This window comes from Desmodus rotundus, chromosome 4, assembly GCF_022682495.2.
Source record: "Desmodus rotundus isolate HL8 chromosome 4, HLdesRot8A.1, whole genome shotgun sequence".
In the NCBI taxonomy this organism is placed as follows: domain Eukaryota; kingdom Metazoa; phylum Chordata; class Mammalia; order Chiroptera; family Phyllostomidae; genus Desmodus; species Desmodus rotundus.
The window spans coordinates 152160403-152184694 of NC_071390.1; the positions used below are offsets into that span (position 1 = coordinate 152160403).

The 24292-nt window shown below is 39.6% G+C and overlaps 1 protein-coding gene across 4 annotated transcripts in view; it reads left to right on the forward strand.

Moving 5' to 3' along the window:
• TXK (TXK tyrosine kinase) overlaps positions 1–24292 on the forward strand; it is a 57293-nt gene that overhangs the window by 5309 nt on the left and 27692 nt on the right. For all 4 annotated transcript variants that reach the window (XM_045183083.2, XM_053923528.1, XM_045183084.2 and 1 more), the window contains exons 2-5: positions 13973–14027; positions 15171–15273; positions 16268–16473; positions 19688–19753. In XM_045183083.2, the coding sequence (XP_045039018.1) occupies positions 13973–14027; positions 15171–15273; positions 16268–16473; positions 19688–19753 (430 nt within the window). The remainder of the gene's footprint in view (positions 1–13972; positions 14028–15170; positions 15274–16267; positions 16474–19687; positions 19754–24292) is intronic.

The window sequence follows — 24292 nt, forward strand, 5'->3', positions numbered from 1 at the left end:
CTGGCTCCTTCTTGCGATAATCCTCCACCCTGAATATATCCTTCCAGTGGGCAAATAGTCATTGCCCATCTCTGGGGCATTTTAGTCTCTCTGGCAAAAGCCATTGATATGCATGAGTTTTGGCCTAAATTGGGAATTTTCCAAAGGTGCAAAAATGCTTTCTTTCTGAAGACACATCAGCAAACCAATCCCAAGAATGGTTTCTGTAATCACAGTATGAATGTGGAAGTGCCTCTGTTTATTTATTCACCTGTGTCTACGGACATACCACCCTGAATGCGCCCCATACCACCCTGAATGCGCCCGATCTCGTCTGTTTGTTTATTCACCTGGGAGACCTATGATGCTGTAAATTGCAAATGACCCCAAACCTAATAATCATTGATAATAGCTCTGGAATGAGTCAATCCATCAATCTATACAGATGAATGGTGTCTTGGAAAGTCATGCCTAGCAAGGGAACACCAGGGAGGTGTTCGGCTTTCACAATTTGTTTTTTGCTTACTTAGCAAGCAATTCTTTATTCGGCAGCAACTATTCATTAGCAACTGTGCTGGGCAGAAGGGAGGGAACGGCCTACAAGGCAGAAGTTGGTTTTCCTGCTCACAGCTGCTGTGGATCGCCAGGGGAGAGAGACCAAAACCCTTATCATAATTAAAGCAGTGGCAGGGAAGGTTGGTACCTCTATTGCAGGGCAACTGTCTTGGCTGTTGAATCAGGAAAACTAAGTATTTGAAGACGCTTTCTCTTCAATTTCAGGCTTCAGGAAAGAGCAAAGGTAACCAAGGGAATGTCATCGGGTTTATAATCCAGTCTGCTTGTGTGTAATCATGTATTGTGGGTTCAGTGAACAGGAGAAGGCTTTTTTCTTAGTTCCAAGATATCAATTCTGCCTGCTGACTGATGCCAGCAATTTCTATGTATTTCAATTTAAGGTATTAGGATGGTTAATTTTGTGGTTTTACTTGGCTGGGACATGATGCCCAGGTATTGGTCAAACATTATTTGGATGTTTCTATGAAGGTGTTTTGGGGATGAGATTAATATTTATATAGGTGGACTTTAAGTAAAACAGATTACCCTCCCTATTGGAGGTGGGCCTCATCTAATCAGTTAAAGGCCTTAATAGAACAAAGACTGACCTCCCCTGAGCAAGTAGGAATTCTGCCAGCAGACTGCCTTTAGACTTGAACTGCAGCTCTTCCCTGAGAATCTGGCCTACCAGCCCATCCCACCAAATTTTGAACATGCCAGCCTCCGCAATCATGTGAGCCAATTCCTTAGAATAAATCTCTCTCTCTGTACATGCTAATACATGTGTTATGACCCAAACATGAAAATACCTTCAAAAGAGACTTCAGTACATGTTTACTATTATATCATTTATACCTTATCAAGAATAACTTTTGCCCTGACAGCTGTGGTTCAATTGGTTGGGCATTGCTCCGCAAAGTGAAAGGTTGCTGGTTCAATTCCCAGACAGGGCACATGCCTGGGTCGCAGTCCAGTCCCCAGTCGGGACATGTGCGAGGGGCAACTGATTGATGCTTCTCTCTCACATCAAAGTTTTTCTCCCTCTCTTTCTCCCTCCCTTCCCCTCTCTCTAAAAATAAATAAATAAATAAATAAAATCTTTAAAACGAAAAAAAGAATAAGTTTCAGAGTCTGTCCTAGGAGCTGTTTTGATAACGGGAGAGAAAGCCAGTTAGAGTCCTGAGCAGAAGGAACATTTGCCTCTGAGACAGGGGTAAGAATGGGCGCAGCACAGAGCAGTTGCAGGCTGAAGATCAGCTTCGGCTTACTGGGCCTTCTTCCTTTGTTTTGTCTGAAGGAGAACCACATCTGCTTCTTGTCTATTTACTTTAAATACATCCTGTGAGTACCCAAACAGTTCTAAGGAACTGGGTCGGGGGAAAGGTTAAAAATTAAATGAGTAACTCCTATGTTCTAGGCACTTTGCCTCAGCTATCTTTTTGTTCTACCCTCTACACATCTTCTACCATATTTTATCAGTATACAGTGATTCTTTTTTAAACATATTTTTACTTTTAAAGTTGACGTCCAATATTGTATTAGTTTCAGATGCACAACCCCCTGATTAGACATTTATATAACTTGTGAAATGATCACCCCAATAAATACAGTACCTACCTGACACCATACATACATGTAGTTATTACAACGTTATTGATTATATTCCTGATGCTGTACTTTACAGCCCTGTGACTATTCTATCGCGACCAAGTTGTCCTTCTTAACCCTTTCGCCTTTTTACCCATCTACCCAACCCCCCTCCCATTCGGCAACCATCAAAATGTTCTCCGTATCTATGAGTCTGTTTCGGTATGTCTTGTTTATTTGGTTTTTTAGATTCCATATGTAAGAGCAATCATCTGGCATTTGTTTTTTTCTTTCTGATTTAGTTCACTTCGCATACCAGAAATAAGTCACGTCCACCCTTGCTGTTGCAGATGGCAAGATTTCTTTCTTCTTTTATGGCTGAATCACATTTCAATGTATATATGCACCACTTCTTTATCCATTCATTTACTGATGGACACTTAGGTTGGCTCCATTAGCTTGGCTACTGTAAATAATGCTGCCATGAACATGTGGATGTACATGTCTTTTCAATTTAGTGTTTTGGGTTTTTTTGGATAAATACCCTGAAGTGGAGTTTCTGGGTCCTTCTTTGTCTCTTGTTGCAGCCTTGCTTAAAAGTCTGTGTTTTGTCTGGTATAAGTATTGCTAAGCTAGCCTTTTTTTTTTTCGCTTCCATTTTCATGAAATATCTTTTTCCAACCCTCGACTTTCGGTCTGTGTGTGTCTTTCGATCTGAGGTGGGTCTCTTGTAGAGAACATACGTAAGGGTCTTGTTTAGTTACGTGTTCGGTTACTGTAGGTTTTTTGATTAGAGTATTTAATCCATTGACATAATAGCACTTAAAATAATTGTTGCTATCAGGGGACTAGATAATAATGGAAAAATAAAATAAAGATTATATATTTAAACTAAAAAAAGAATATTTGTTGAGATATGTATATTTCTAAAACATTAAAATTTTAGATTTTGTAAAATATGTACTTTTGTATTTTTTCAGTTGAATTTTAAATGTCAGAAATTTTCCTATAATTTCACTTTCTGGTGAGAATTTTAGAAATGTCAGAATTTTTCAGTTAGCTCAAAATTTATACGTACACGGTAGCCACCTACTACTAAATTGTGACATTGTATTTTGGGGGGATTGGTTAATTTGTATATTTAAAGATATTATAGATGTACAATTAAAAACACAACAAACAATAGGATATTTAATGAGAGTACCTATTGTCATTTAAAACACACAAATTACATGTTCGTTAAAATAACTTCTATATTTTCTTACTTGGTCTCAATGACCAACTTTTGTTGTTATTTGGAATACTAAACATTATATACATTCTTTTGACAATTTATAAGGTAATATCCATACTAGCAATATTTTGTCCTTTGTAAACACAAAACAATTTTTAAAAAATATATTGTCTTACTGGTTTTGTTTAAGTATGCTCTAATCGTAGCCTTTTCTCTGAACACTCTTTAACACATACATTTCCATATATTCACCTCAAAACCTTACCTAAGTGAAAATGTGAAAGGCATACTCCATTTGCATTCAGTAGCAGTGTTACCTAGTTTTCGTTAAAGTAATTTAACTCTATTGGTCAGAGTTGTCATTTGTATGTAACTGTGGTACATAAGGTGACAACATTTATTATGTTGAAGACCAACTTTTAATTAACTGACAATTTGTTAGTGATAAATTACCAATAGAAAAATAGGCCTTCCATTTATAAACTTAAAAAAATAAAGTAATTGTTGATAGATATATATTTAATAACATTTTATTACTCATATTTATTACCTTTTGTTTTCTTCTTCTTAAAGAAGACTCTTTAACATTTCTTGTAATACTAGTTTGGTGGTGATAAATTCCTGCAGCTTTTTCTTGTCTGGAAAGTTTTTTATCTGTCTGTTGATTCTAAATGATAGCTTTGCAGAGCACAGTAGTCTTGGTTGTAGGTTCTTGCTTTTCATCACTTTGAACATTTTGTACCAATTCTTTCTGGCCTGCAAAATTTCTGTTAAGAAATCAGATGACAGTCTTATGGGGCCTCCCTTGTAGGTAACTATCTGCTTTTCTTCTTGCTGCTTTTAAGATTCTCTCCTTATCCTTAACCTTTGGCATTGTATTTTATTTACTTTATTTTTTAAAGATTTTATTTTGCCTCTCCCACATCCCCACTGTGCCCCCAACTGGGAACCTGGCCTGTAACCCAGGCATGTGCCCCAACTAGAAATTGAACTGGCAACCTCGGTTCGCAGGCTGGCACTCAATCCACTGAGCCATACCAACCAGGGCAACCTTTGCCATTTTAATGATGCTGTGTCTTGGTGTGGGCCTTTCTGAGTTCATCTTGTTTGTGACTGTGGTGAACTTGTATGTCTATTTCCTTCACCAGGTTAGGGAAGTTTTCTATCATTTTTTCAAATAGGTGTTCAATTCCTTGCCTCTCTCTTCTCCTTCCATCACCACCAAGATGCAAATGTTGTACGCTTGAAATTGTCCCAGAGACTCCTTGACCTAGCCTAATTTTTTTGTTGTGTTTTTTCTTTTTGCTGTTCTAATTGTTTTTTGCTTACTTATAGTTGAAATCATTGCTTTGATTCTTTGCTTCATCTACTCTACTGTTAGTTCCCTATAATGTATTCTTCATTTCAGTTAGTGTATTCTTCACTTCTGACTGGTTATTTTCTTTATGGTTTACATGTCCTTTTTTATGCTGTTGAAGTTCTCACTAAGTTTCTTGAACATCCTTATAACCATTGTTTTGAACTCCGTATTTGGTCATTTGCTTGCCTCCATTTCATTTTGTTTTTCTTCTGGAGTTTTCTCCTGTAAAGTCATTTAGGTCATGTTTCCCTGTTTCCTCTTTTGGCTGCTTCCCTGTGTTTGTTTCCATGTAGTAGGTAGGGCTGCTACGTCTCCCACGCTGGCATTTCAGGTGTGCCTCCCGTGTGGTCTGTGTGCATCCTCCTGTTGTAGTGGAGCCTTGATCGCTATTGGCATGTCATTGGGAGGGACTGGCCTCCGGGGCGATTGCCTGTGAGGACGGGCTGCTACTGCAGGGGAGGGGCTGCTGTGCAGGAGCTGACTCCATAGAGTAGGACTTGCTTCTGTGGGGCCTTGGTGCCCATTGAGTCCATCCTGTGAGTGTGTTGCTCTTGGGGGTGGCTGGGTTGTAATCCAGCATGGTCTGAAGCTGTCCGCCAGATGCACGTGCTATGGAGCCTCCTAGGAGGTGCTGGCCAAGGTCAGCCTCCGCCTGTGCCCTGCCTGGGGATATCTGACATGAGCTGCAGTGCAGTCAGCAGATGGCTGCTACTTGTGCTGGGCTTGGAAGTGCTCGGAGAGGCCAAGCTCTGAACTGAGGCTAGCTGCCTCAGTCAGTGCCAGGCCTGGGGCCACCTAGCAAGAAGTATGGGTACACAGAGGCCAGATGTGGCTTGTTTCAAAGATTTTAGGAAAGCCAAGTGAGGCTGTTTATATGGAAAAGACCCTGGAAACTGTTTGGGTAGGCCTGCAACTTGGGTTGGGAGGGGTCTCAGGGTATCACCAGGGTGGGGCAAATGGCCAAAGAGAGGTCAGTGCCCCTGACTAATTTTGTCAAGCATCGCATGTTTTAAAAATTTTGTAGCACACTGGTTGAAAATTGCTGCCTTAGATTGTCAAAAAAAAAAAAAAAAAAAAAGACAACCGCCAACACAGTAACCATCTGGTGTTAACGTTCTGTCTTGAACTGTAAATATATAGGTCATATAATAGAGTTGCATCTTATTGGTCATGTTACATAATAAGGTTGCATCTGATTGGTTAATTCATGGTAACAGAAATCCTATGCACCAGTACAGACACCTGATTTATTTTAAACAGTCACTGTGGAGCAATAAGGGTAGGTAATTACTGTTATTATTTTTTTTGTAAATCAAGAGTATACCTTTTTATTGACAGATTGGCAAAAATATATTTTTTGGTGTGCTGCAGAATAACAGTAATTAGTTTGTGTGCTGTGAGATGAAAAAGGTTGAAAATCACTGCCATGTACTGTCCTATTACAGAAAAAAAATAGAATCAAGCACCAGAGAGGTTTTACCCATTTTATTTAGCATCTCGTAGTTTAATGCTTGGTTTTGGATAAGCTTTATTTTTCCTTTTGAATATATCTGGAACGAAAGATCAAGTGCTAGCTAAAGCTCCGGAAGCTCAGTTTTCTTCAACTTTACTGTTCCACATAGTGGAACAGCTGACCTCAAAAGATCGTGGTAAGCCTAGTTTTCTCTGCGGCCAGCATCGAGCTGTGAGATAGCATGTGGTAGAATGAGTTACTGAGAAGTAGAACCCAGGTGTAATGTGATGGTGTAGATTTTGGGGAAGTCTTACTTCATAGTTATTTATTGAGTTTTGCTATGTGCCAGGCACCAGTGCTGGATGCTATCAAGAAGACAAAAATGTATGAGATGCAGTTCTGGAAATCGGAGAGCCTACAGTCTAGATCAGTGGTTCCCAATTAGGGGTGATTTTGCCTCTAGAGGACATTTGACAATACCTGGAAACATTTTGGTTTTCACAGCTGAGAGAAGGGGGTGGGTGTCAGAAGGGTGGGGAGGTGTTGCTGCTGGCCTGCAGTGCAGAGCGGCCAGTGCTGCTGCTGAACCTACAATGCGCAGTGCAGGCCCCACAACAAAGACTGATCCAGTTAACATGTCAGTGGTGGTGCCATTGAGAAACACTGTCAGAGCTGAAACCTACACAAAGAGATTTTAATGACCATCTAGTTAAGTGCCACCATGCAGGACAGAGCACGCGTTCTTTGGGAACCCAAAGGAAGATAAGTGGGGAGTAGATTGCAATGTGTTTTCTTGTTGTTTTGGGTTTTTTTGTTTGTTTGTTGGTTGGTTTTTTCACTCCCGAGGCAGGCAAGGCGTCTGTTCAAACAGAGCAAGTGGAAGAAGTTGGTGCAGCAGGGAGTGGTGAACACTGAGAGTCAGAGTAGAGAAGACCATGTGGTGGAAGGCCTTGAAAATAAGGGGAGGTGCACTCTAGTTGCTGTATGTAGTTAAGAGTCTTTTTAAGGTGCTGAAGATGTAGAGCCTTTATCTGAGACAGACCTTTGAGGAAATGGATATACGTATAATGGATTGAAGGAGAGAGAGCTCAAAGGCAGGGGATTTAGCCAGTTCATTCAGTCACTGAGCAAACACTGGTTGCACAGTGGTTAAGAGTGTAGACTCGAGTCAGCCTGCCTGGGATCCAGTCCTGGCCCTCCACTTACAAGCCCTTGACTCTCAGCAAGGAAGATCGTCTGTGTGGTTGAAATACATCATTTGTAAAGGGGCCTCTACTTCACAGAGTCATTGTGAGGAGTAAATAAATTAATACAGAAGCACAGGTGTGGGTTGATGAGGGCTTGGACTGGGCTGGTACCAGGGGAAATACAAAGTAAAATGCCAAACAATTTGAGCAGATTAATGGCAGATTGAATATAAAGGATTGGGCTCAGAAAGAATCCCAGATTTCTGTGGTGGACCCATACATACACAGACATGGGGAAATTGCAAAGGGAAAGTGACAGAGTAGTTTTCTTACCGGGACTGGTGAGGAAGATGGTAATTCTGGTTGGGCAAAAGGTAAGACTGTGGCTGAAATAAAGAATTTAAAAGCCTTTTGTATCCATCACTAAAAATCATGTATATGTAAAAAGTTATTAATCCTAAAAGAGTCACCCAACTTTCTAAGCCACAATCCTACCTGGTTTTGTGGGGATTGTCCTTCTTTTGAATCTATAATTTTTAGTTTTTGAAATATTTCAAGCATATGGAAAAATATAGAGAATAATTAATCATGCCAGTGAGTATTCAAGGAGTAACGTGGCCCTTATGGACACTTTTTTGGCCTGGAAGGTATTACAGATGCCCCTCATCTTATGATGGCATTATGTCCTGATATCGAAAGTTGAAAATATTGTAAGTTGAAAATACATTGAACCCACCTAACCTGCCAAACACCATAGCTTAGGCTAGCCTACCTCATCTGTGCTCAGCACACAAGATCAAAAAAAAAAAAAAAAGCTGGCAACTCAGGACACTGTAGAATATTGGTTGTGTGATCGTGTGGCTGGCTGGGGACTGTGGCTTGCTGCAGCTTCCCAGCATCACGGGAGAGTATCACACCACATACGGCTAGCTCAGGAAAAGATCAACGTTCAAAGTGTGGTTTCTACTGAGTGATTTTGCACCATTAGCATCTTGAAATATTGCAAGCTGAACCATTGTAAGTTGGGATCATCCATAAATGGTTTTGGTTTATCTCAAGACCTGACGCCATAGGTGATGGTCCCCTGGCCGGACCATCTTACAAAGGTTTCTAGGCTGAATAAAGGTTTCGTTCTGCATTGACCAGTGGCCGAATTGTTCTCCATCTTCAGATTCTGCTAAGACTCCCTACCACATAGCCATCTTCCCTTATTTCGAGGACTTTTGTAATCTCATTCTACACCAAATGCAGGTTTCATTTTCTCATTAGGACTGAATCCAGACAGATGGGTGCTCTGACAAGGTTATAATTTGATGCTCCTTCGAACCAATTCATTCATATATTCATTCACTCAAGAAACATTTGTTGAGTATATTTTTGTGTCCAACACTATTCTAGCCTCTTGGGCTGTAACTATGAACAAAATAGACAAATATCGCTGTTACCTTCTAGTAGGAGAGACTGACAGTGAAAAAAATTGATAAATGAGTTACATAATACATTAGAAAGTGAGAAATGCTATATAAAAAAAGAAAATGTAAAGCACAGTGAGTAATTCCAAAGTTAGGGAGTGCGAGTGGCAATAATAATCGTCCGGCTTGCTTGAGAAGGAGAGATTTGAGCAGACTTGAAGGAGCAGAATGAAGAAGGCTGATACCTGGGGGAACAGCACTCTAGGGGACCGGAAGCAGAGAGCCCACGGGGAGAGCAGGCCGGGTGTGCCCCAGAAGCACAGTGAGGGCAGTGTGGCTGGAGGAAATGAGCAGCGGCACATTGGAGAGAAGCGAGAGGCCACAGGAGGCTAGCCCACGAGGGTTCTTACACGCTATTGTGAGAAACGTGGCTGTAACTGGAGTGAATGGGGAGCCAATGTGAGGTTCGGACATGAGGAGTACCACGAGCCTATCTAGGTTGTAAATTAATCACTCTGACCACGATGTTGAGAATAACCCATAGCGGGTTCTGGGCAGAAGCAGGAAGAAGTTAGGATGCTGCTGGTATAATCCAGATGAGATGGTGGTGGCTTAGACCACAGCAGCAATGGAAGGGTGGGGAAAAGCAGTAAGATTCGGTGTGTGTGTTAAATAGTGTGAAATAAAACATAAATGAAACAACATATTCAAATACATAAATAAAACAAAACAAATATTAAAGCATGAAATTTACCATTTTACCAGTCGTAAGTATACAGTCCAGTGGCGTTAAGTACAGTCACAGGTGGTACAACCATCGTCACCATCCATCTGCAGAACTTCTTCATCGTTACAAACTGAAACACTTGGATACATTTATAAGGCAGAGTCAGCATACTTTCCTGACAGGTCGACTGGGGCGTGAGAAAGAGGAGTCAAATGTGACACCAAGATTGTTGGCCTGAGCGCCCGGAAACACGGACTAGCTGTTGACAAGCTGGCGAAGGACGAGTAGAGCACATTGGGAGGAGAAGGACGAGAAAGAGTTCAGATCAGATTTCTTCGTGCTAATATGAAGTGTCTACTAGACATCCCAGTGGAAAATTTCAGATTGCATTTGGCTATGTAAGTCTGGAGTTCATTAGAACTGGGTTAGAAGTATATGTTTAGGTGTCCTCAGCAGACAGATTTTTAAAAATTGTTTAAATAAAAAATTTTTAAATTAAATGTATTAGAGTGACACTGGTGAATAAGGTTATATGCGTTTCAGGTGTACAATGGGTAATCTACCTGACAATTTGCAGTCGCCACAAACAATGAGACAATGAATAGAGTAAATAGGACAGAGAGAAGAGAAGAAGTCGAAGGCTTTGGGACAGTCTAGCATCTCACCCAGTCTAAGAGGTTAAGAAGGACAAGAAGAAAGCAGCAAAGAAGACTGAGAAGAAGGAAAACCAAGAGGCTGTGGTGTCAAATGCTACTTAGAGGTAAAGTAAGTTTCGGACTTCGGCTTGGCCATTGCATGTAGCGCAGTGGTACTGGCGGCCCAGGGAGAACAGCTTTGGGGAAAGGGTAGGGATAAAAACTTGAATAGGTTCAGAGAAAACAGGAGGGGAAGGATTGGAGACAGGAAGTAAAGACTACTCATTTCTAGATTGTATATAAATGGGGAGCAAAGCTGAAGGAAGAAGTAAGATCAAGAGTGGTTTGTTTTGTATTGTTTTTATTGGGTGAAGTAACAGCATATTTATTTGCTGATGGGAATGATCCAGTAGAGAGAGAAAAAATGGTAATGTGGGAAAAGGAGGGAATATTTTTAAAATTTTGTATTTGAGCCCTGGCTGGTGTGGTTTAGTGGATTGAGTGCTGGCCTGCGAAGGTTGCCAGTTCGATTCCCAGTCAGAGCCCATGCCTGCATTGTGGGCCAGGTTCCCAGTTGGGGGTGTGCGAGAGGCAACCTATTGATGTATCTCTCCCACATTGATGTTTGTCTCTCCCTCTGTTTCTCCCTCCCTTCCCATCTCTCTAAAAACAAATAACTAAAATCTTCAAACATTTTGAATTTGAAAACCTTCACATGGGGCTTTGGCATAGCATCTTGCTACAATCTACACCATACTTTGGCCTGCTTCACTCATTTGTGTAATCTATATTTTACTTTGCATCCCCTGGCCTGGATAGATACGGATTTCTCTAGGGCTGAGAGACAACACTGGAATGAATTGGTATGAGTGTAAATTAAAACCACTCCTACCAGAGTGGACAGAGATCCCAAGTGCCAATGCATCCTCTTTCTAAGGAGAGTTTTGGCAATGTTTTCAGGCAGACACTACCAGGTGAAAACTGACACACAGTTGGAAGCAGTTGAAATCCAAACACCTAATAATACATAATGCTGTGCAGATTTTTGGGACTTAAATTCATTTTATTTTAGTCTCCAGAAATAAACCTTGGGATGGTCCTTGGAAAATGAGCAGTTTCTGGGTACAGGAAAAGGAAGAGCAAAAGTAACTAAATCGGGGTGAGTGGTGAAACAGCAGTGGGAACAAAGATAAGTAATTGCCTGGGTTTGCAGTAGGACGGTATTTTTTAGAAATACAGTCCACTGGACCACTACTGTGTCTGTAGCCCAGAGACTGAGTAATGCTTATGTCCAAATCAGAGAAAGTCTAGTAACTAATACATGAATCTAAGTTTAGAAGGTCGATTTCTGTCAAAGGAAGGGAACTAATATATAATAATTATTTTGCTTAATTGCTTTATTCTTATCCCCCCTATTCTACCCTGGAAAGATGACCTGTAGGGAGTAAATGGGGTGGCTAGCCTTCCTGCAGAGGGGACCTGAACGATAGTGCGGAAATACAGTCTTCTAAGTACATCAGTCTCTTCACTTCATTAGGGCCCCACAGTCTCAGCATTGAAGTACATTGACTCACGGGCAATGGCACAAAGTTGGCCTGCTGGTTGGGAACACTGAAAGAACGGGATCAGGAGACCGGTGCCAAGGATATCTGGAGGAACAGAATGTATCCGAAATTCTTGCAGTGGGGACAGAATGGAAAGATATCTTCAAGATGATCTCTTTTTGTGGAGTCAGCCTTTTCTTGGTTTTGTTGATGCTCGCTCAATGGTTCTCTAAATACTCTTACACTACACTGTGTCCCATAACTCAGAAGCAGCTGGCTTGGTAGGACAGAGGAAGGGTCTGCTAATGGCTCACTTACTATATACTAAGAGACAATGTCTTGCAAAGTTGGAGTGGTATCCAGTAAGATGCAATAAGTGTCTTAGACCGGCAGCAAATACCTGGGCAAAATGCATCAGTCTGGGAATGAAGGAGGAAAGATTGGAGGGGCCCCTCTCACCATTCAACCTAAAAACTCATTGGAATGTTGTTGTTCTCTTTCCCTCTGACTGTGGGTTTGGAAATATCAGTGCCGAAGAGAAGAAATCTTTTCTTGGGGGATAATGGAGGTTGAGTGCCCTCTGGCCATTTTGGGGTTCCTGTGTCACTGGACTGTCAGGCACAGAGGGAGTCGGCATAGCTGGAGTGAACCTCCTGATTACCAGGAGGAAATTGGGTTGGTGCTTCACAAAGGGGACAAAGAGGACTTTGATGCTGAGGGATGGACCCTGCCGGGTGTCTTCACTCTGTGCTCCTCTTCTATGTTTTAGGACTTTAGAGGTGACGCAAATTTAATCTTCTTAACAACCCTATAACAATCACAGGTCTTCTTGATTACCCTTGTCCTGTGTATGCGACTTTGTTCTAGGTACCTTACCTGAATTGATTTGATTAATCTTCACAGTATCTTAGAGGCTAAATATGCTATTATTCTCATTTTACAGATAAGGAAATGTAAGTGCAGAATAATTAAGTAACTTGCTCAAACCCACAAAAGTAGAGGTCAACCTCTGCCCTATAAGGCTTCTCAAAGGGGGTAGGTATGATTATCTTTACAGATAGAAAAACAAAGAATTAGAGAAGGAATTTATCCCAGTTGTAGTCAACCCCACAGCTAGAATTCAAACCCAGATCTGTCTACCCCCAAAGCTAATGCTCACGTCTAGCTGTGGCTGGTGTGGCTTTGTGGACTGAGTGCTGGCCAGCAAACCAAAGTGTCTCTGAGTTGGTTCCCAGTATGGCACATGCCTGGGTTATGGGCCAGGTCCCCCGTAGGGGGTGCGCATGAGAAGCAACCACACATTGATGTTTCTCTTGCTTGCTTTCTCAGTGTCTTCCCCTCTGTCTAAAAAAATAAAATAAATAAAATCCTAAAAAAAAAAGAAAAAAGCTCATGCTCGTGTCTAATGCACTCTGCTTCCTCCATAACACTTTATTTTCGGGTGTGAACAGAAGAAAGAGCCGACTGTGAAAGGCAAATTCTATGAACATAAAACATGGTTTTGATAAATTCAGAATTTACTTAAGGTTTATGAAAATGCACACAATCTAATTTAAATCAAATAAAGATTAAACCTGACAATAAAAATGTAAGCATGACCCAAATTTACTAAGCTTTTTCTTTAGTTTTATTTACTTTAAGTAAACTTACTAAAGTTCTTTCTTTAAATGTTTAGCTTATATTTGGACTTAATCCACAGAAACTTTGAAAGCCAAAAATTATACATATTTAAAATATAAAGAATAAAATAAATATATGAAAATATATTTTGTATAAAATACATTAGATTGTATATGTTATAGAATATGTTCTATTACATAGAAAATATAATTTTATTTTTTAAATTTATATTATTTTATTTAATATATTAAGAATATGTTTTAAGGAAGTATGATGACCTAATCCAGAATCACTGCTGGCAAATTTTTAGAGGAACATTATTTTGGAATTCTATTCTTTTGAACATTGGTTAGCTGGCATTAGCCCTGACCAAGAGAAAGTAGAATGCGGTGGTCATTGTTCGCAGACTGAGGAAATGCACAAACCAGACCCGAGGAGAAGAGCCTGAGAAGCAAAACCACATTGCTCGGGGTGCCAGTAACCTACGTTTGCTGTAGTGGCAGACTTCCACCCGCCGCTGGTGGAGGAGGGCGCGGTCAGGGCTGTGCATGTGCTTCTCAACAGTCCCTCCCGCCGCTGTCCTCGGAGATTTCCTCCTTTGGAAGATCGCCACCAGCCTCATCTTTCAGATACCATGGACCCACGGCTTTCTAACAGTTGAGAATGCTCTGCTTTTCAGATAATACCATTCAGTCGATCTTCTGTTGTTGCTGTTGCTGTTCTGTGCAGAAGCGGTAAGTCTACTTTCCGAGACCAACTGATTGGAAATGGATTTATTCAGTTTCTTTATTGCTTATTCATTGTGAAATGTGAGTTTTTATGAACATAAAACATCATTTTGATAAATTCAGAATTTATTTATGGTTTTATAAAAGCAAATTATCTTACTTAAAATCAAATAAAGATTAAGTTCTTTGCACCTGCTGTTGCCTGCCCTGGGAAACCCTTCTCCCATTTTTCCCTGTTGAATGCTTCTTCATTTAAAACCATAGGTCAAATGTCAGGTCTGCTGTGATCCTTTCTTAATCCTGTTGGATTTAATTGCTCCTTCGATTGTGTTCCCAAAGCATGCAATTTTGTTCTTTATTTAATATTTATTTCATGTATCCTATTTATATTCCTGTGTCCCACTCCATAATTTTACCCATTATGGGTAAGAATTCCATCTTATTCATTTGCATATCTCCCCACAACTACTGCTGTGTTTTATACAATGTGTCCAGCAACGATTGTCTGAGAATAAAATACAAGGCACCATGAAAATAGTCACAGCTAACATTTAATGGGAGGGTCTCGTATGTCAGACTGCACTAAGAAGTTTGCATTTATTAGCTCAAGCAACTCTCAAAACCACTTATAGATTTTTACAATCCCCATTTTACAGATGAGGAAATTGAGGGTTAGAGAGGTTGCATTGCTTGCCCAAGGCCACACTGTGAAATGGTGGGGCTGGGATTCAAACTCATGTTCTTAATTACTATACCATGTCTACTTGAAACAACAGATACCATCAAATGAGGAAATGCATGTAAAATAATAAACTCTGTGCCTGACACAGAGTAAGTTTTTGATTATCATGATTATAGTTTTGTGTCCTTAATATTCATCAGAGACTGTACAGGGCGTGTGACATATGTTTCCTCAATTCTATTTCATAACAACTCTATATGCTCTTAGCATCTCTAGTTTCCAGGTAAGAAAAAGCAACTTCTGAGAGGTCATAACTTGCTCAAGGAAATGGAGTTAGTCTTCTTTATTTAAAAAAAGCTTTAGGAAGGAGACCCAGATTTTTGTTCAGGTTTTGTGATAATCTAGTGAGTTTATAGATAACTTGAATAAAAATAATTACTTGTAACATGATTATTTTTTAATGTTAGGCAAGTGAGAACACAGATAAGCTTGAGCAAAGATGAAGAACTTTCAGAAACATACACTCAGCATCGCAGGCGGTGGTTCAGTGACTTGCCAATTAAGAAGCAAGTGAGTATCATTTCAATGGGGGGTGAGGGTGGGGAGAGGGGGAGCTTGCTCCTTTAGGGTCTGCTCCATGAGATACTGTTTGCCACCATGTCCAGGACCTAATATCATGCTTGGCACATAATAAGTGCTCAATAAACGTTTAGTGAATGAATTTTCTAGAAGAAAGTGAAAGAGAACAAAGATCAGCTAACATAGCGCTCTGCTATATTTTGGAAGAATTTGAAACTGGACGGTGAATAAGAAAAAAAAAATGCATTCTGGCTACTGCCATTTTGAGGCCAGGATTAATTTTTAGCTCAGTGTTGGGAGAAACAGTGATCTTAGGAAGCATGGGAAACCCAAACACAAGCTTACAGCATGTGAAAGAAAAGAGCTGTTTTTCTTTTATCAAGAGAGAAAAATCCTAAAGACAAGGTGAAACCATTAGGGAGGAAATCAAGTTTTAAGAATTATGAACTGAAAAAAAATCTAATGTAATACCGACAAGAGAATTTGTGATTTTGAAAATTTATAAAATGATGAGAGTGTTGCTAGATCTGAAAGTTGTTTTATAGTTGGTCATTTCCTATGTTTATCACACTCTGGCTGCTGCCCTGGTACAGCTGAACAGAAGGCGGAAGGCAGCAGGCAAGTATGCTCTGTGCCTCTTCTTCTTCCTTCCCTCCTCCTCCTCCTTCTCTTTATTGTTGTTCAAGTACAGTTGTCTCCATTTTCCTGCCACCATTTTCCCCTCCTGACCCATCCCCACCTCCCACCCTCACTCCTTCCCCTCTTAGGCTTTGTCCATGGGTCCTTTATTCATGTTCCTGGACGATCCTTCCCCTTCTTTCCCTGTTGTCTCCCTCCTGTCTCCCCTCTGGTTGCTGTCAATTTGGAACCTAATCAACAAAACAAACAAGCAAGCAAAATATAACCAGAGACATTGATTTGTCTCTTCTTATTCGGACGTATTGCTAAACCAGTAGTGCAACTACTCGCTGCTTGGTTTTCCCAGTCCAACAGGGGCCGTGTGCAACCATCAAAACGCAAGCCGCTGCCTCCCCTCCCATCCCCTGAGGTTGCTAAAGAGAAGATCCGAGTCAAGGCGCTGTATGATTTTCTGCCCAGAGAGTCCTGTGATTTAGCATTAAAGAGAGCAGAGGAATACCTGATACTGGAGAAGTATGATACTCACTGGTGGAAGGCAAGAGACCGTTGGGGGTAAGATTGGCAGCTTGGTCCTTATCCAATTCCTCCTCTTTCATCCCCTAAAGACTTCTGAAGCATAAAGAAGACTGTTTAATGGCTCCGTTTCTCCAGGCTGATAACTCTTCCTCCTGTGTGAGGTTAAACCTGTCCTCCACACCTCCCCATCTGAATGAGAGCCATGCAGCCCTGTGATTTGGGCAGACCCTGAGAAACAGGGAGACCTGGCTTCACACCCCAGTGCCGCCACTTCTATTGTGTCCTTTGGGCAACTCACTTACCCTCTCTGTTTCCTTTTCTTTGTTTAAATTGAGCTATAATTGACATATAACATATGAGTTCCAGGTATACAACATACTGACTCAGTATTTATATATATTGTAAAATGATCACCAGAATAAGTCTAATTAACATCTGTCACCATAGTTATAGAACTTTTTCCTTGTAATGAGAACTTCAAAGATTCAGTCTCAGCAACTTTAACATATGTGGTACAGTACCATTAACTCCAGTCCCCATGCTGTATGCACATCTCCATGACTTAGTTATTTTGTTTGGCACTGGGAGTTTTTATTTTTGACCCTCTTCTCCAATTTTGCCCACCCCCACCCCACTCCCCCATCTCTGGCAACCTCTAATCTGTCCTCTTTATCTATGACCTTTTTTTTAAAATGAAAAATAAATTTTTAGATTCCACCTATAAGTGATGTTATACAGTATTTGTCTTTCTCTGTCTGACTTATGTTACTTAGCATAATGCCCTGAAGTTCTACTACATTTTCACAAGTGTCAAGATCTAGTTCTCATTATATGATTTGGCCATAAATAAGAATCAAATCTTGTCATTTATATATATCTTGTCATATACATTTATATGCATTTATTTATACATATAAATCTTGACATATTTACACACACACGAATGAAGGGAACCCTCCCCAAAGAAATTTATTTATAAAAAATTGTGTATTCTTACATGTTTAAATTTCAGTTACTTTCAAAGTACTGTCCTTTTCATGCAATAGGCCTACCAAGATATTTTTTCCACTGCTCAAAACAATTTTTGAACTAGTTGATTTTGATGCCTTTTAGGGCTTCTACCGTTTTTTGTTTCACCGCTTCCACATAGGCAAAATGTTTCCCTTTGAGGACTTTTTCCATCAAGGGAAACAAACAAACAAACAAAATGTCACTCAGGGTGAGATCGAGTGAATAGGGTGGGTGGGGCATGGGGGTATGCCATTTTTGGTCAAAAACTGCTGAACACTCAGCGCAGTGTGGGCAGGTGCACTTGTAAATTACTCATCGTGAGATGGGTAAATATGTTGAAAGAGTCTTCAAAAAAATGCACTGAAGCAGAGCACAACCTCTCACAACAATACCAGCTGGCACACTGATACAGATGGGTTCCTAGAACACTCACCTAGCAGGGGAAGCCTGTACTACAAGGGGCCCACCCACCAGAAGATAATTCCAGTTTTTCACATTTTCTTTATCCATTCTTTCATCAATGGATAATTAAGTTGGCTCCATATATATCTTGGCTATTGAAATTAATGCTGCAATGAAAAGTGGGGTACACTTATCTTTTTGAATTAGTGTTTTTTTCCTTTAGATATATAAATAGAAGTGGAAGTCCTGGATCATATGCTAGTTCTATTTTTAATAAGTTTGTATTCTTTCTTTGTAAATGGGAATAATAATTCCTACAACATTGGTTCTTACTCAGATTTATACTTTTTTGGGAATTTGACTTTTTTTACTGTTACGCTCTGAGATAGGAACAGAAAGAGTATCTTACTTATTTTTACATTTCTACAGTGACTAGTTTGGGAAGTAGGTATGAATTAAGTAGGAAAGGAAAAAAGAGCCTTGGATGCAAACAGACTTCGTGTCGGTTGCAACGGACTGTTGATGCCTGAGTGAGTCCTGGGTAGAGAAGGATTCGGAGGAGTTTCTGGGCTCCCTGGGAGAGAGTCTTGGCACTGATTCAGATCTTGGTCAAGGTTTGGAGATTATAAATAGATAAAATCTTTTACAAATGATTTGGAGATTATAAGTACCCAAGTACCAGAAGTATCTATCTTACATGCCCTCTTTCCTGTTTGGCTGTCCTACCAGTTCTTTGTAGGGACTCAGCTTGTGATAGAGGTATTTCAGTGGGGAGAGAGCTGTATTAGCAGGTACAGGACTGGGCATGTAGCCACTTCTGCAGGTGGCCTATCGACATGACTCAAACAGAACCAAGCAACCAACCAATTAAATTTTAACTTCCAAGTTAATAAGTGCATATTGTTTTTCATAATATGCATGCATGATAAATATTGCCAAAATTCTGCTTTGCCACACCTCCAAATTCAGTCAGTCTCTTTCTCAAAAGTAAGCGCCATTATTCATTTAGTGAATAATCGTTTTCAATGCCCTTTCTTTTCTAAAATATTTTATCGTCATTGTATTACAGTCATCCCATTTTGTCCCTTTGTCAATGCACTGTCATGCACATGTTGCAATACATGGTAGTTTGCAGAAATAATTTACATAAATCCAATCACACTTTATGCATTGTTCTGCAACTTGCTTTTATTTGCCGATAGTATGTCTTGGGGATCATCTTGTAACTTCAAATGTTGGTGGAGGTGCAGGGAAAGAGAAGCCCCACCCTGCGGACGCGGGTGAATTGGTGCCTCCTCCTTCTAGGCCACATGCTGTAGCTACTGAAAGACGCGCATGCTCAGTGACACAGCAATTTCCCGGCTTTGTGTCTTTGACAAATATTCGTGCTTGTGCAAAAAAAGTCATGTTCAAGTATTTCTTGACCATGTTGCTGCACTAGGGACTAAACTAGGGGCTAAACTAGAATATTTATTTACTCTACCAAATACTCTGCAGCAATTAACAAAGAATTAAGCCAATATCTTTGTAGTGCTCTGTTGTTAACCTAGTCACTATGATGTCCCAATGGTCATGTAAGTGACCCTTCGCCTCTTTAAAAAGATTCTCGTGTCATAAAACATCCTAAACTACTCACACTGTAAGTCAGAATCTTAGTGTTTATTATACAGAGATTTTAGTTAAATGTGAAAATGAAAAACCTGTTTTCCTCTTTTAACAACTTAATCAGTAAAATGAATTTGATTCCCCTACATCCTTGACATTTTAAAAGAATTGTTGCCACGATAATGCCACAAATGTGCAAATATTTTGATTCTTGTTTTGTCTTTTGTTGTAGGAATGAAGGCTTAATCCCAAGCAACTACGTGGCGGAAAACAAACCAACCAATTTAGAAATATATGAGTAAGTGGCCTCCAAAGTACATCCTACGGTTAGTCTATGAAAAGCAGGTACATTTTGGAAGCTTATAGGTATAGATACTGTTTTTGGTCTAAAAAGGGAAAAGAAAGTAACACATTCGGCAGCTCTAGCATAAGAGGTCTTTGATCCTTACAATGGTTGATTCAGAAACTTCTTTTTCTTAAACTTATTTTTGGTTTGTGTTGTATAGCCACTTTTTTTTTTGTTTGTTTTAACAGCGACAGCATGAAATCAAACACTTGTCTTGCACTTGTTTTAGTATATGTCCTAAGTGGAAAATTAACTATTGAAAAAATGACATTAAATTTCCAATGAGTGGTAAATTGGACTTAATATATAGACACATTACTATATTTTGGCTCATGTTTTGAAATGTTTTAGAAATAGCTGAAGATAAGAACTAGGCCAATGCTGTAGTTGGGAAGAACATTTGGCATGTTTGCTGGAGTCCTTCTTAGAAATTTATTTTTGCTATATAGATTTGGAAAATAGAGGAGATCTCAGCAATCACTTTTTTTAACCCCTCATTCTGCAGATCAGAAGCTAAGGTTGAGAGACTAATTTATATGCAGAGAGTAGCAGAGCTGGGAGTAGCCTTTTATAAATTTAGGTTTAGTTGAGCCCTTGAGTACCCTCGTTTAGATGCTTGTTTGCAATTAGCACGTGCGTCCAGCTGCTGGCGAGGTGATGAACTGAGGCAGTAAGACAGGAGCTTCTCTGAGAACCAGGCAGCAAATATCTATTGAATGAGAGAGTGCCCTTGCTCTGCCTGGCTAGTGATTAAACTCCCCCCGGAGGCCAGACTCAGCACATCTCTTCCCTAAAACAGATCCAGTTTTAAAAGAGTTGGTGATGTTTTTTTTCATTTGTTTTTCTACCTCAGTTATGGATTCCCTTTTCTCTGTTCTAAGGTGTTCTTTTGAAAAGAGAAGTTGATACCTAATGATTTTATCTGCTTAATTTCTATCCAGAAATATTGCATGATGATATATTAAAGCAAATCCTTAATACATCAAAGTGACCAACAAATGTGGTTATTCTTCTTAATGGAACTTTCTGATAAATTGAAATTTAACAGGAAAAAAGAAAAGAGTTGGCGAGTAGTGTGCACTTTATCGGAGAGGAAAACAGATGGCCACAGGCCACATGACACATCTACAGAGCCTCACCAGCCTTCTCTGTCAGCTCTTTCTCAGGCCACTTCTCTCTCCCAAGTCACTCTCCTTGGCTCCATTATAGGGCCTCTTCTCTCTCCTCCCCTCCTTCACTCAGCCTGTCATGCCTGCTCTCTCGACCTGTGTCATTTAGCTCTGCTCTAAAATCCCAGTCTCCACTCAGTGAAACAAAGTTCTCAGGTGCCTGCACCTGCCTTCCTGGGAAAACACTTCCACAGCTGTCTGCAGTTACTCGTGGATGGCCCGTACGGGTCTCACCACTGCCCCCAGCTAAAGCTGACCAACTCAAACAGGTCTCTCTGTCTCTCTTTTTCTTTGTCTTCTTGCTTTTTTTCTTTTTAATAATTTTTTTCAATTACAGAGTGTTATATCAGCTTCAGGTGTACACTCCAATGATTAGACATTTATATAACTTATACACTGATCCCCCTGATAAGTCTAGGACTCACCTGACAGCGTGGGTAGTTATTACAATATTATCACCTACATTCCCTATGCTGTACTTTACATCCCTGTGACTTTTCCGTAACTACCAATTTGTCCTTCTTATTCCCTTTACCTTTTTCACCCACCCCCCCAACTGTCAAAATGCTCTCTGTATGTATGAGTCACAAATAGGTCTCTTTGAAGACCAGGTCAGGGAAGTGCTGAGAAAAGTTAGAAAACTAAGACTTTTATTTTCATATTATAATCCCAGTTTGGATTTTCTGGGTGACAAAAGGAGACATGTGTCAAGGTACCCAACACAGTGTCTGCTGAGTGAGTCTTCACTCACCCACCCGCAGTCTTCTTTTCCTTTCTTTTATTTTTAAATTAATTTGCTTGTTGCTGCCCCTGTTTAGAATAGGCTTGGAGTCTGACTTTAACAGCTTGTTTATACTGTAGATATTGGATCATTTGAATTAAACTCCTCTGAGGTTAGAATGACCATCTCACTTCCTTGGACCTTGATTTATGTCTTCAAAAGTTATTTTCTTTAATGACTCCAGTTGTGGGAGAGCTACTTTTAAATTTTATTGCTATTTCTTTGAAAAAAGGTTTATTAAAATATAGATCTAATAATTATCACTAAAAGTTGTCAACCCTTTACTATGACAAGCACTGTTCTACTGATTGTACAGGAATTATGGTCCTAGGTTGACATACTGCGGTGTGGACTCAGAAATCGGAAAAATCTGAGTTCAAATCTTTGCATTGCCCCTGACTCGGGCTTTGGCTGTAGGCAAACTTACCTAATGTCTCCAACCCTCCAAGTGATCTGGAAACTGGGGACAATAATACCTGTCCCATACAGTACATAGTAAGTGTTCAATAATTTCTAGCAATTGTCATTATTTCTTTGAACTGTGAAAATAACAAGAGAGGCATTTCCCGTGTGAACCACCTTGCCTGGTATTATAGGTGTACTACCTGGCATTGTTATTTCAGCCCCCCTAATCCCTTGTCCGATCTTTATCTATTGTACACTTACGACGTACCACATGTTAGCTTTTTTAGACACTGGAGATGCGACCCAGAACATACAGAAGAGGTCTGTCCCTGTTTCCATGAAACTTACAGCTTCATGGGGCCATAGACATTAAACAGCTCCAAACTCACAACTACATATGTATGGTAGGGCGGAGCAGTGTGGGACACTAGGAGAAATCAGTGGAGAAGGCGTATAATTTAGATGAGGGGGAGGGTGGGGAAGACCTTTCTGAGGAAGTGGCTGAGGCTAAAGGTCGTCAGGGTGCCGATAGCGGAAGGAATGCAATGTCAGTGTGGGCTTCTGACGTCTCAGGGGAACTTTTATATGTAGAAATATTTCCCTTGGTTTTAAGTGAATATCCAATGATCAACAATGACTATACGGTTGGTTTTTTTCTGTAAAATAAGACACATTTTTCATTTTCACCAATAATTTTATTGATTTGGATATTTTGAGTATGTCGAATATCTCCCATGTGGTAAACACTGGTCATTCTCAATTAATGTCTCAATTTGTTCACTATCAACTTCAATTGGCCTACCCGACTGTGCAGCATTGTCCAGCGAGAAATCTCCAGCACAAAACTTCGCAAACCACTTTTGACCCATTTGATCAGTCACAGCACCTTCTCCATACTCTGCACAAATCTTTTTTGTGTGTTTTAGTTGCATTTTTGTCTTCCTTGAAATAATGAAGCATAGTGTGCCAAAAGTGTTGCTTGTTTTCTTCCATCTTCAATATTAAAATGGCTGCACAAAAATTCACAAGTTTTTATTTATTTATTTTTAAGCTACACTAACCTCCTCCCAGGACCAATTGGATTTACAACTAAATTGTAGAGAAATCATCTTTTTTTTTCTTCTTTTTTTTAAAGAAATTCTTTTTTTTTTTTAAAAAAAGATTTCATTTATTTTTAGACAGAGAGAAGGGAGAGAGAAAGAGAAACATCAATGTGTGGTTGCTTCTCATGTGTCCCCCACCAAGGACCTGGCCCACAACCCAGGCATGTGCCCTGACTGGGAATCGAACCAGTGACCCTTTGGTTTTCAGGCCAGTGCTCAATCCACTGAGCCACACCAGCCAGGGCTTTATGTTTTTTTTTTTTTTTTAATGCATGTTGATATGACAGTGGTCACAATACAATCTAACAAAATTGTTTCAAATGAAGTTAAGGACAACTAAGTGCTACTAGAGACATCTTACAAAAAAACCAAACAAACTTTTTGGCCAAACCAATAAAAACTTAGTTTTCAGTAAGTCTTCAAATTTAACTTGTAAATCTTTATATACTATTTATAAATATAAAATTGTAAATTATTACCTTAACTGACACTTAACATATTAAATGTCCTTCTACAATCAGTCCTATTTATAAGCTCAGTTAATTAAATTTTCTGAAACATATAACTTCATTGATAAGCTGAATAAATTCAATTTTCTTTTTAAATATTTCATATGCTAGACACAGCAAATTTGCAATTGTAATAACTGTTTGTAAGTCCCTGCATTATCCCAGAAATTCAATAAACTAAATATTTGTGGCGAATTAAATAAATTAAGCTTATGTGGTAAATCAAGTTCTCTTAAGCATATAAATATTTTAAAAATGAGTCAAATTCTCTTAAACTTCAAATACCAAGTTTAAGATTAATTTTAAATTTTAAATTAGAGGCAAAACCCAATATGCCAGAGTCTCTTAAAATTCCAGATATTTTAAATATCCAACATCGATTACCCTGACCGTTGCAGAGAAGTATGGGTCTGATTTGTCTCATTATCTCTAGATGGTGTTGTCTAGGTATGAGTTACAACCTTCCTGATTAAAAAAAAAAAAAACCCAAAAACCACTCTTCTAACTTTTACCATCTGATTTAA